This window comes from Diaphorina citri, unplaced genomic scaffold (assembly GCF_000475195.1).
Source record: "Diaphorina citri unplaced genomic scaffold, Diaci psyllid genome assembly version 1.1 scaffold3018, whole genome shotgun sequence".
NCBI classification, from domain to species: Eukaryota; Metazoa; Arthropoda; class Insecta; order Hemiptera; family Psyllidae; genus Diaphorina; species Diaphorina citri.
Window position 1 is genome coordinate 1 of NW_007380430.1, and position 14,148 is coordinate 14,148.

At 38.3% G+C, this 14,148-nt stretch overlaps 1 protein-coding gene across 1 annotated transcript; it reads right to left on the minus strand.

Moving 5' to 3' along the window:
* Window positions 1-4: 4 nt before the first annotated feature.
* LOC103519884 (acetyl-CoA acetyltransferase, mitochondrial-like) lies at window positions 5-5,039 on the minus strand (the record flags this gene model as incomplete). The annotated part of the gene is made up of 3 exons (XM_026831207.1): window positions 4,568-5,039; window positions 3,830-4,227; window positions 5-344 (listed from the first exon to the last, which is right to left on the minus strand). Coding segments are annotated over exons 1-3 (1,011 nt in total), but the record flags the coding sequence as incomplete, so codon positions are not given.
* Between the last annotated feature and the right edge of the window lie 9,109 nt (window positions 5,040-14,148).

Sequence of the window (14,148 nt, forward strand, 5' to 3'; positions counted from 1 at the left end):
TTGATTTCACAGGAAGTTTTTCAAGAAGGACGGACATTGTTGATTCTGGTGTGTTGTAAACGACTATCCCTTTCTGGTGAGCTTTCAACGTGTGAATGAGATGAATCATGTTCTGTAGACCACTCATTCCTCTGTTGTATCCCAAGACAGCAGTTCCGCCATGGACATTCACCAGAGCTTCATCAATACCAAGTTCATTGACAGTTTGATGATAGGCATCAGGTGTGATATCATCAATTTGCCATAAACTTATGTCGGATGTTTCTAATTTATTTCCTTCTAAAATGGACTTGGCAGACAGTTCTGGTGAAGATGCTTCGACGAATGAAATGATTTTTCCCAGAACTAAGGCACATAATTATTTCATCTAATTAAAATGTTGTTCACAACCATAAACATATGTAAGTTGTACCTATCATTTTACTTTCCTTCTTTCTGGCAGTCATCATCAAATCTCAAGTCGATCCATTCTGAAAAGGAGAATTGATGCTGATTTGCTGAAGTTTTTAGTGCGCCAGAGAAATGGCCGTAATGAAACAATTTTAATTGGATCTCCTTGTTGCCAAGAGCTCGGCGTTTTGTAACCATAGCAACATGCAAATCATGAGTGTGGTTAAAATTACCATTGTCATAAACAATCATACACATCTGCATCTTAACGATGAAGTTCAGTCCCTTTGTTTCACTTTGTCCGGGCCAGCCTAGTTGGAGGGTTGCGCGTCTGCCTTGTAAGCTCTAGGCCGCGGGTTGATGTTCATGATAAAATACAAGCGCGTATATGCGATTAGTACATCTGCATCTTAACGATGAAGTTGGAGGGTTGCGCGTCTGCCTTGTAAGCTCTAGGCCGCGGGTTTTGATGTTCATGATAAAATACAAGCGCGTATGCGATTAGATGTTAGTGACGACAATGAGACTTGAACTTATTCTTACCAATTTTCTTGGTACAATGTGCAATTGAGGCGTGATCTGGAAAAAGGACGCAACGCCATTTACGCCTTTTTCAGAAGTCTGCATTTTTGGGCGATTAGATGTTAGTGACGACAATGAGACTTCAACTTATTCTTACCCATTTTCTTGGTACAATGTGCAATTGAGGCGTGATCTGGAAAAAGGACGCAACGCCATTTACGCCTTTTTCAGAAGTCTGCATTTTTGGATGCGATTAGATGTTAGTGACGACAATGAGACTTGAACTTACTCTTACCCATTTTCTTGGTACAATGTGCAATTGAGGGGTGATCTGGAAAAAGGGGGCAACGCCATTTACGCCTTTTTCAGAAGTCTGCATTTTTGGATAGCAAATTTTGTTCTGAACATGACTGTAAAAGAATCATCTCTCTATCTCTTTTCTACGACAGATTATAGCCAACTTTTGTGTTCATTTGAAAATAACTTTAAACGCGATTATCTCGAAATTATGTTTTACAGTTATGCCCTTCTTCTAAATCAGGCCTCGATTTGCGCATAGTTTGGAAGATAAATATGTATTTGTCTTCTTTGGGGAACGAAGGTGTACCATTATTGATGAGTCAATTCCTCACGCAACATATGGATTATGGGATACAGTGTGAGATGATCCAAAGATTCCAAAGCTTAGTTAGAAATGATTCAATGGAGCATGGTGGGAATCTGGATGAAGTTTGTAATGAACCACGGTGGCCAATTAACCAATACTAATTGATTTAGCTTCTGATCGTTCAGATGGACTTGGAAACGCCAGGAAATTACGGGAAAAATGTCGGAACCTCTCACATCCCACCAAATACTAGACCTTCACAATATTCTTCTTCAATTTTCAAAGAGTCTTGGTTTGCCTTTTGAACAGTTGATGAGTGTGATGATGCGCAGAAGATAAATCAAATGAACACAAAACATAATCATGCAATAATCATCATGGCACAATATGGAACAGTTGATGAGTGTGATGATGCGCAGAAGATAAATCAAATGAACACAAAACATAATCATGCAATAATCATCATGGCACAATATGGGTCAGAACTCAAGAGTAGGTTTTTATTGTTTGGTGAAGGGGTCTCTGAGGCGACCTCGACTTTACACCGGAGTGCTCTGGATTCCAGCGTTGGGTCATCTAGTCATCCAAGCCTAAGGTCGAACCGTCCTCCTCCCACATCAACCGTGCTCTTCTTATTAACACGGACATCATAATGTTCTCTCGGACACATTCCTCACGCAACATATGGATTATGGGATACAGTGTGAGATAATCCAAAGATCCCAAAGCTTAGTTAGAAATGATTCAATGGAGCATGGTGGGAATCTGGATGGAGTTTGTAATGAACCACGGTGGCCAATTAATCAATACTAATTGATTCAGCTTCTGATCGTTCAGATGGTCTTGGAAACCCCAGGAAATTACGGGAAAAAATGTCGGAACCTCTCACATCCCACCAAATACTAGACCTTCACAATATTCTTCTTCAATTTTCAAAGAGTCTTGGTTTGCCTTTTGACTGGAACTCACAGTTTTTACTAACCCTGTACAAAGAGATATTAAATCTATTGATATTAATAAATAATGCAAATGACAAGACGATGATGCCCTGCACCTCCTGGCACATTTGGAATTCTCAAACGACACAATAATTAATACCTACACAATACTGCTGACGGTCAAGAAATAATAAGTTCACATCTCCGAGTCCCTGCACCTCCCGGCACATTTGGAATTCTCAAACGACACAATAATTAATACCTACACAATACTGCTGACGGTCAAGAAATAATAAGATCACAACTCCGAGTAGGAGATGGGCAACAAAAATGCAAATAGATGAAGAACTAATAAATAATAAAACGAACTCGCAAAAAGTATATGATAGCTGGCACATGCCACAATTTGCAAACATTCTTGAGATAAACATTAAACTAAAACATTATGATTGGTTGTGATTAAATTTCAAAGGTATAGTAGGTACCTACACTGTATTTATTATGCACTCAAACTAAATATATTATAAAAATTCACTCTAACAAATTAAAAAGAAACTCAAATTAACGAAATGAAACGGAAACGCACATCCTCTCTCATAACATTTCAAATACATACTGGCGAGTGGCGAGGTTCACGATTGTACATTTGTACCGTTATGCAAAAAGGAGCATGCGCAGTTAGGCATCAACATTGTAAACAAAGCGTATTGACCTGACCTACATTTAGGTATTTGGCGTTCAGGCCACCATCCGCACCAATAATCGACACCCATCAAAACCGCCATTTGACCCCTTGGAATGAAAACCATCACCTTAAGTAGACTATACGGTCATTCCTACAACGCTTCTCATCTCAAAATTCGAATTTAATTACAAAGTGGTTAATTAGAATTATTCACGGACACCTGGTTTTACTGATGCCTTCAATTTGTTTAAGAAATGAATGAGAGGCCCTCATAGCCGTAATGTGTACAGGAATGAATGTCGGGCCCTTGTAATGTATTTTTAGGGGGAAACAGGGCTTAATGATCTGGGACCAATGATCTTACATTTTCTGCACTCGAGGAGGTACCTTTTTACAACATTTTAGCAGCTCTTCAATCTTCAACTAAAAGAGTCAAAAGGAGCTTTTTGATGACATTTTGTTTTGAAAATCTCAAATTTTTGTATTTATACAGTCCTAAATGTATCTCTACACATAGTCGACCAGCCGTCGCTAGATGTCGACTGAACCGTCCACACTGCCTCGATTCACCTCGTCGATCGACGGCCGGTATGTTTGAACACACCTTAAGAGCACTTAAACGTTCCATTCTGCCCTGACTTCCCCTAATTAAATATTCTGCAGGTAGGTACATACCTATATCTTTGGGGACTAAGTTTGATGTTACTGATGAAGTCTTTGGTTGTGATAACGCAAGCTGCAGCTCCATCCGTCAGTGAAATTGAATTGTTATCAACAGTGGCATTATCAGTGACAGTTTCATCTTCAGTGAGGGATATTGGTCTTCTCTTCAGCCGAGGATGACCTGGAATCATGATAGGCTGTACTTCTTCAAGAAAAAGATTGTTTTTCCTAGCTTCCTCTATTTTTATCAATGAACGAAGCAAATGTTTTTGTCTGAGTTCTTTACTCGTGCAGGAATATTTCTTAAAGATTTCAGTACACTTTGCATGTTCTTCTAGAGACCATATTGTTGCTCCTCCACAAATAGTGACATTTAGGCCACTGGCAAGCAAATCTACAGCAGACGCAATTGATTTCAATCCGTTATAGCCGCAAACAATGGAATACTTTGTGTCTGGTAAACCAGCAGACGAGAGCATTTCATGCATAGCATTCTCATTCGATTCTATCAGAACTTGGTCTACGCTACTTTTGTCGATAGCGGATCGTTGGAGAACAGAATCGATCACGATTGCCCCAAGTCTTGATTCTGACACTTGTTTTAGCGCTCCATTGAATTGTCCTAGGGGAGTCCTCACACAGGATGCTAGGTAAGCTTCTCGTGTGTTACGTACTTACGTGTGGACAATTAAATCTTTCCGAGCCAAGGGTAGTTCCAAATGGTTGATGGGATTCATTCCAAACAAAACCATGTGAAAAAAAATTATAGCCGCAAACATTGGAATACTTTGTGTCTGGTAAACCAGCAGACGAGAGCATTTCATGCATAGAATTCTCATTCGATTCTATCAGAACTTGATCTACGCTACTTTTGTCGATAGCGGATCGTTGGAGAACAGAATCGATCACGATCGCCCCAAGTCTTGATTCTGACACTTGTTTTAGCGCTCCATTGAATTGTCCTAGGGGAGCCCTCACACAGGATGCTAGGTAAGCTTCTCCAATCCAAGATCGCACAATGTTTGCGACAGTCATTGTAAAGGGTTTCAAGTTATTTTGATAACAAGAAGACTAAAATCTCATTGCACCCTAAATTGATAGAAAGATCATTGAGTTAAAAACAATCATCCTGGAAAGAGTGGCAAGATTACTAAATGATAAAATTAAGAAATAATTATTAATAACGGATGTGGTCTTCTTAGCCCTTCTCTTTCTCATTACACTAAAGTTATCTAAAGGTGTATTCACACATAGTCAACTAATGTCATTGCACGCTAAATTGATAGAAAAATCATTGAGTTAAAAACAATCATCCTGGAGAGAGTGACAAGATTACTAAATGATAAAATTAAGAAATAATAAAATTATTAATAACGGATGTGGTCTTCTTAGCCCTTCTCTTTCTCATTACACTAAAGTTATCTAAAGGTGTATTCACACATAGTCAACTGGCCATCGATTGATGTCGACTGACAAGTCCACACTGCCTCGAAAACATAGATTTTTGTCGTCGATCGACGGCGGATCAACTATGTTTGGACACGGCTTAACGAACCTATTCGCCAGCCACCACTGTATTGATATTGACTATTGTATCAAGTCATTAAGTCAAGGTAACTAATCATTTCATTCTGATGTTAACAAATGCATCTGGATAAGAATATTATCATTACCTACTGTTGTCGGTGCATTCCTTACTGTATTTTCATAATGAGACAAATAGCTTCACAGTGAATCACAATAAATAAACTATGTCAAGATCAAAGAAATATAGATAATTGTGAATGTGAAGTCGATTATACTTTTCACCTTTTGTTTGTACTAACTATCTACCTACTAGGACTTGAAAATTACCAAAGGTATAGTAGGTACCTACCTAAAATACCCAATCACACACGTTGGAGTTAAGTTGCGTATATCTACTACATTTATAGGTAAAAAGGTAGGTACCTACACGGTATTTATTATGCACTAAAACTAAATTTATATTGTAAAAATTCACTCTAACAAATTAAAAAGAAACTCAAATAGAACGAAATGAAACTGAAACGCATATCCTCCCTCATAACATTTCAAGTACATACTGGCGAGTTTCGAGTTTCACGATTGTACATTTGTACCGTTATGCAAAAAGGAGCATGCGCAGTTAGGCATCAACATTGTAAACAAAGCGTATTGACCTGACCTCTAGCGTATTTTATTAACGAACAATTTTCGATCATTTCCGGGAAAAATCGTTTTTATTAGCCTCGGATTTACATCTCGTACTGTTTGGGGCACAGTCTCTAAAGAATGTTCAAATTTGTAACATTGTGGAGCTGTATTACTGGGCCTTACTGAAATAACTGAAAGTATTTCGTTGAAAAATACGTTCAAGCGGCCCGATTCAACAATTTCCCCGAAGAACCTCAAGTCATGAAAATATTGTGAACCACTCATAAAAACGTCCCCATATCCTTCCCTTCATAATATGGTGGATGACCTACCAAGGTAACTCAGGCCTATATCCGGGATTTTATTGCGGGGAGGGGGCAAAAGGCGAAACATTGACGCACCGGAGGGGGGGTGGATACTGCAAATTTTCAGAGTCCTCGGGCCCCCTTGCCCCCCTAAAAACAACCCTGAGATGAATTCGTTGATGAACAAACACACATGCATAAGTAGGATTATAATGAGGCATCAAAGGTAACATGTATGGGATTGTATTCCAAGCAAAATTTGTCCAAATTACTATAATCATGTTTACATGATTGAAGCTCTGACGGCTGATGGTATGATTGGAGAGAACAAGATGAATGGTTCAGAAGGAATTGAACGAGAATTTCCATGAAGGAAAATCGACGCTTCTTGGAACATCACACATCTTACTCGAAAATTTTCAAAAGTTAGAGGGAACGGTAACCAACGGAAGTCTAATCGTTCCGAATTCGAAAAGAGAAGGAAGACAGGATAGGAGAAAACCAGCCGTTCCGAGAACGAACATTATCCTTTCAGGATAAAATCCGCCCCGGGCGGGAATCGATCCCGCGATATGGTGCTTACAAGGCAGACGCCCTAATACTCAATGCTAACTAGGCTGGCTAAAGAGACTTTAAATAGAGGTACCATGGGTTCCATCAAGATGGCTTAGCTATTTTTGGTGGATGTGCTGAAAACAGCTAGTAGTAATGCAAAACTAGATAAGTACACAAGAATAATTTGAACAGTGAAAGACATTGAAAGTGATCTTCTTCTTTTCTCATCTATTTACATAAGATCTTCTTCTTTTCTCATCCCTTTTTTAGCTTTCTTTTTCTTATGTGCAATTTTTTACAGTTTACACTGATGATGCCAGCAATGGCGAAACATGTCTGTTTGAATAAACAATAAAAAAACCCCTCCCCCAACTGTGAAGAGTAAAAGTTATTTGTGTTCTTCTTTTATAAGAGGAAGCATCTTCACAGCATCATGAGGTTCAATTAGGTGTTTGGAAAAGGCCAAGGTGAAGAACTTCAACCTCACAACGCTCTTCCCATCTTCCTCAAACACTTTAACATCACGCAATGAGCAAAATCAATAGAGATTAACATGGTGTGTAGCGAAAATACTTGGTTTCTTGGTTAGGGTACTTAAGTTCATACGGAGTACCTAGGTTCATAATACGAGAAGATATCAACCAAATAACCGTGAGTTGCAGTTCGGTAGGTACCTATACCTAATGTCATTAATCTACATTTTCAGCTAAATTCTCATTATCAATTATTTATTCCTTTCGTATCAAAGTCAGAAGTTTGGAATTTTTTCTTTCTTTTTCAGCAATAGGTAGGTATATGTAGGAAAATTTGCCATCTTTTTTCCTTTTTACTATAGTACCTTAGAGGGAGAACTTTTTAGCACGAATAGGATGTTTTGTATAGGATTGAATTTTATTTTCCGATGTTTATACTTCAACATTTATCCTTCTAAACCCGGCAATTTATGTCACTTCTCATCTAGGCCCACCTGTCTGACCAACGAAAAGCAATAAGGTTAGTCATAGTAATAATTATAGTAATGCTGAGAGGTAAATGACTCCCTGCGATTTAGGAAGGTAAGCCTTACCACAAACTGACCCGACTCTTGGATGAGTAGCCACAGACGCCGCAGAATAGAGTACAGGTTTTGAGAGAATAACTTACTTCTTTAATGGATTTAACGTCACGGTTCCAGCCTAGTTAGCTTAGTTGGTAGTGCGTCTGCCTTGAAAGCGCTAGGCCGCGGGTTCGATTCCCGCCCGGGGCGGATTTTATCCTGATATACCTGTAGATTCGTAGAAACTTACCAAACTTACCATCCTTTAGGCCTGTTTGCCCTTACACCTAAGCCTCTGAGTGAGCTTTCTGTGTACGCAGTTGTACCTGACGGTCTCAGAGAAAAGTTGCATTACAAGTGAACTCCCACATTATCCAATGAACTTTCATTCAAAATTCGTGTGTGATTCAAAATTTGTGTGTTAGAATGTTGTTGACTGCAATTATACCTGTAGATTCGTAGAAGCTTACCATCCTCTAGGGGTGTTTGCCCTTACACCTAAGCCTCTGAGTGAGCTTTCTGTGTACGCAGTTGTACCTGACGGTCTCAGAGAGTTAAGCCGTATTTTCCTTCCGCAATTTCCTCTATTCTGAAGCTCATTTCCCCTCTTTTGGCGATAGCGCCTGACTAAACCATAGGAAAAATATTGGAAACGAGCTTAAGTTGAGAAATTCCTAAAGGAAAATACAACACTTTATCATCACCTGTCTAGATCAGCCATTCTTAACCTATGGTCCGTGGACCACTAGTGGTCCGCGAGAAGGTTTCAGGTGGTCCGCGAGAGGTAGATATAGGCCTATTCTGAAGCTCATTTCCCCTCTTTTGGCGATAGTGCCTGTACTAAACCATAGGAAAAATATTGGAAACGAGCTTCAGAAGTTGAGAAATTCCTAAAGGAAAATACAACACTTTATCATCACCTGTCTAGATAAACAAACTGATATGGACGAAAAGTCTAGCACACCGACTTTCACGAGGAAATCTTGTGCACTTATTCTTATGAAGTATGAAAATGTAATACTTACCTTCAATGTTTTTTTCTGGAATTTCGAAGAGAGAAATATCATGTTCCGATTTTGTGAACATAAATCATGAGATGAGATCTAATTGTTGCATTGTTTTCTCATTTCTGTTCTGGGCGCAAAAAGTTGCATTACAAGTGAACTCCCACATTATCCAATGAACTTTCATTCAAAATTCGTGTGTGATGATTTAAAATTTGTGTGTTAGAATGTTGTTGACTGCAGATATACCTGTATAGATTCGTAGAAGCTTACCATCCTTTAGGCCTGTTTGCCCTTACACCTAAGCCTCTGAGTGAGCTTTCTGTGTACGCAGTTGTACCTGACGGTCTCAGAGAGTTAAGCCGTATTTTTCTTCCGCAATTTCCCCTATTCTGAAGCTCATTTCCCCTCTTTTGACGATAGCGCCTGTACTAAACCATAGGAAAAATATTGGAAACGAGCTTCAGAAGTTGAGAAATTCCTAAAGGAAAATACAACTTTATCATCACCTGTCTAGATAAACAAACTGATATGGACGAAAAGTCTAGCACACCGACTTTCACGAGGAAATCTTGTGCAGTTCTGCCAGGTTCATGAAGTTAATTGATTACTTATCTACCTATGTATAGTCTTATTGTTGGGAGCAATGATTCAAGTTCCTCAACTTCAATAGAATAGAATACAAACTCTGATTGTTTTATGAGAAACAAGCTGTATGGCCATAAACAAACTGATATGGACGAAAAGTCTAGCACACCGACTTTCACGAGGAAATCTTGTGCAGTTCTCACGGGAGATGCTTTCAAGTGCAATTATACTCCCATTACTTTTATTAAAAGTGCTTCGGAGTTCAAGGCAACCGGAGGAATCACATAATCTAACGTTACCTTAAAACCACTGAATCAAGTTTGGTTTTAATGCACTGTGAACTGTGAAGAAGGTTGGTCTGGAAACACAAAAAACATGGCCCGACAGTTTCAACAAAACAACAATTAAATCATTGAATTCTTATTTCGAATTCAAGACGAGAAGATATAAATTTCAAAGGTTCCATTCATAATCCAAATGGCAACGATTGAATCAAGTTTGGTTTTAATGCACTGTGAACTGTGAAGAAGGTTGGTCTGAAAACACAAAAAACATGGCCCGACAGTTTCAACAAAAAACAATTAAATCATTGAATTCTTATTTCGAATTCAAGACGAGAAGATATAAATTTCAAAGGTTCCATTCATAATCCAAATGGCAACGATGAAACTTGGTAAACTCCACGCTTAAGTTCCATCTTGATCTTCACGCTTCACGTCGTTCCCTACGTTATTCTTTCATTTTTATGATAAATAACCAGGGACCTTCGTCTTCGTGCATTTAGATTGTTAGACATAGCTGCAGGCAGAAGTAATGAATATTTTGATTTGTTACCTATTACCATCATTGCGTCTTATATCATCTCTCCGATCTCCTCCTTTGGCTAGAGATGAGTTTGATGTCATAATCAATCTGATACAAGGTCGCCTCAGTCTACATATTGACCTTTTAGTAATGGCTCTACAAACTGTTTTCCTCGTCTGTGATGCTAAAATTACATCAGTATTTATTTTTTCCAACATCCTCAGAGATAAGAGATTGATGAGTAGGTAGATTATCTTTTTGATTGGACACCTCAGTCTACATATTGACCTTTTAGTAATGGCTCTACAAACTGTTTTCCTCGTCTGTGATGCTAAAAATACATCAGTATTTATTTTTTCCAGCATCCTCAGAGATAAGAGATTGATGAGTAGGTAGATTATCTTTTTGATTGGACCCAAACACGCTATTTTCAATGTCTCCCAAGCTGTCCCAAGACTCCCAAGTTGTTTTTAACAAGTTCCTTAATGGACATGTTATTAATGTCTTTTGTACGCACAGGTATTTGGTGAGTCTTTCTTGAATGATTCTATTTGATACCAATACCACCATGGCGCTTCTTCCAAGCTGATTGGACCCAAACACGCTATTTTCAATGTCTCCCAAGCTGTCCCAAGACTACCAAGTTGTTTTTAACAAGTTCCTTAATGGACATGTAATTAATGTCTTTTGTACGCACAGGTATTTGGTGAGTCTTTATTGAATGATTCTATTTGATACCAATACCACCATGGCGCTTCTTCCAAGACTGCCGGGTTCATAATGTCTCCCAAGCTGTCCCAAGACTCCCAAGTTGTTTTTAACAAGTTCCTTAATGGACATGTTATTAATGTCTTTTATACGCACAGGTATTTGGTGAGTCTTTATTGAATGATTCTATTTGATACCAATACCACCATGGCGCTTCTTCCAAGACTACGCTATTTTCAATATCTCCCAAGCTGTCCCAAGACTCCCAAGTTGTTTTTAACAAGTTTGTTAATGGACATGTTATTAATGTCTTTTGTACGCACAGGTATTTGGTGAGTCTTTATTGAATGATTCTATTTGATACCAATACCATCATGGCGCTTCTTCCAAGACTGCCAGGTTCATGAAGTTAATTGATTACTTATGACTTATCTATGTATAGTTTTAATGTTGGGAGCAATGATTCAAGTTCCTCAACTTCAATAGAATAGAATACAAACTCTGATTGTTTTATGAGAAACAAGCTGTATGGCCATTTGCAGGGTAGGTCAGGTTATAATGGCCTGGTCCACAATGAGACTTTCAACTCCGTTTTTAAACTCTTGGATTAAACAATCTGAAATTTTTGAAAATAACCAATCAAGCTTAATCAAACAGGGCCAAATTCATCATTCTCTCGAGGATCCCTACTACAACAAAAGCAACAAAAAATCCTGCTTGGTTCTGAAAGAAATCAGCATAAAATTACCAAAAATTAGGGTAAGTGAGACAAAAAATAAAAAAAAATATCTACATGTTTACAGTCTATAGCCTAGTTTATTAGATATGCTGCTACCTATTACTTAATTAATTACTTTTTTCACACTTGCTCAAACTGGTTCACGATTATAGCATGTACCTATGTAATTTATGTAGTTATTTATATCTGTGTAATACGTATGTACCTATATCTATGTAGTTATGGGGTGAATTTATATTCGATCTGTGCCGGCAGAGAATGCTGAAGCCCGGTAGCCATTTACTTCAAACGAACTTGAAGTCACATATTCGAGGTAAAATTCATGGCATCTGTCACGATTGTTCCAAGTTTGAGAACTTGGTTCCTTTTTTTAGAGAGAGAGAGAGAGAGAGAGAGAGAGAGAGAGAGAGAGAGAGAGAGAGAGAGAGAGAGAGAGAAATATAAAAAGATATGCGTTGCTATCGTCCCTAAATCGAAGACAGAGAGTGGACAAGATAATAGAAAGCTAACCGTTCCGATAACTAACCTCTAGGGGGATTAAAGTTCCCCGCGAGTGCAAGTCAAAGGTTTCTATGTCGATTTGTTCAACATTTTCTAAGAGATTATGGGAATCAACAATCAACATATTAAATTTATTTATTTCCTCTAGTATTTAATTTACTTGTTCTGGTGACACACATTGTCAACAATACATATAATTATGAACAAAGGTAGGTACATAATTATGTTTGCCTAAGAATAGGTATCATCTCAGCGGTAAGACATGTCTGATGTAGGAACAAACCCCAGTCACCTACATTAGTAAAACTCGGTAGGTTAGGAAGGTAGACGGTATAGGTATACTTACACCAACCTCTTCAGGGACGTTTTTTTTTTTTTTTTTTTTTTGTTCAAAACACACGGAGATGGATCTTAGATACGGCTAAGACGAAACATGGTTCTTTGAACCATTGGTACCGATGATATTTGCTGTTCTTTAATGGACATTCAAAGAAAACATAGCTAATCATAGCTAATCACCTTATTGTCAAAACTTGCAAATATCTAGTTACCTACATGTGTTTTTAAAACAGCAAATTTGACTTTATTGCAATTCCTTTTCGATATTCTTCAACAACGTCTCAAACACCTGAGCATTAAAACCAAAATTGAATAGCGAAGGAGAACAGGATAGGGGAAAGCCAGCCGTTCCAAGAGCGAATCTTACCGGTTGAAGATAAAGCTCGCCCCGGAAACGAACGAACAACCGAGCGCTTACAAGGCAGACGCGCTGTCCTCCAAGTTAACCAGGCTGACTAACAAGCTGGTGAGAAAACCTTTTTTTTAAAAAAAAAAAAAAAATTTCTCGCTCATCAGATGTGGGATATAGTGCACTTGTACAATTGGTGGGTATGAAATGACACAACTGACGACCATTCCATCTAAAAGCGGAGATGGAAGTATGAAAGAACCATTTCAAAAATTAAATCCCGATTATTATTTTTTTTTTAAATAGCTAAAAAAGGAAAGGATATCCTGACCCACCATGAAGTTGTGAATCAGAACATGAAAACGCAACAAAACGAAATCATCCTGTAACTTGCGCCACTGTTGGGTCTTTTATCTTCGGCAAGATTTAAAGAAGATCTGGGTTAAATATTTGCTTGTGGAATAAACAGTATAAGCACTTTACCAAAGCGTTCCAATAGGTAGCACAAGGACTAAGTTTGATGTTACTGATGAAGTCTTTAGTTGTGATGACGCAAGCAGCTGCTCCATCCGTCAGTGAAATTGAATTGTTATCAACAGTGGCATTATCAGTGACAGTTTCATCTTCATTGAGGGACACTGGGCTTCTCTTCAGCCGAGGATGACCTGGAATCATGATAGGCTGTACTTCTTCAAGAAAAAGATTGTTTTTCCTAGCTTCCTCTATTTTTATAAATGAACGAAGCAAATATTTTTGTCTGAGTTCTTTACTCGTGCAAGAATATTTCTTAAAGATTTCAGTACACTTTGCATGTTCTTCTTGAGACCATATTGTTGCTCCTCCACAAATAGTGACATTTAGGCCACTGGCAAGCAAATCTACAGCAGACGCAATTGATTTCAATCCATTTAAACCTGCAATTACCTTTGTGTGGAACTTTTATCTCGTACTTTGGTATAGGAGACAATGTAACAATGAGCTTGAGTGCTTGAGCCTTGCTTTTCCTAATCATAATTGAAGGGTCTCATTCAAGGAGGCCCTTTCTTGATTCCTTAAATTTCTACCTTAGAAATGCCAGCAAGACCCTAGAAGAAATGAGCGACCCTGAAAGTAAGTAGAACCCATTTTCGACGAGTCTCACAGATATGCGCGATCCAAGAAAGCCTAATACATGTGTACTATACATTGTGTAGGTAGGCATAGCCTAAAATCAAGTTTTGATTAAAACAGGTTTTAAAAGTTTTGATTTCCTTTGATAAGT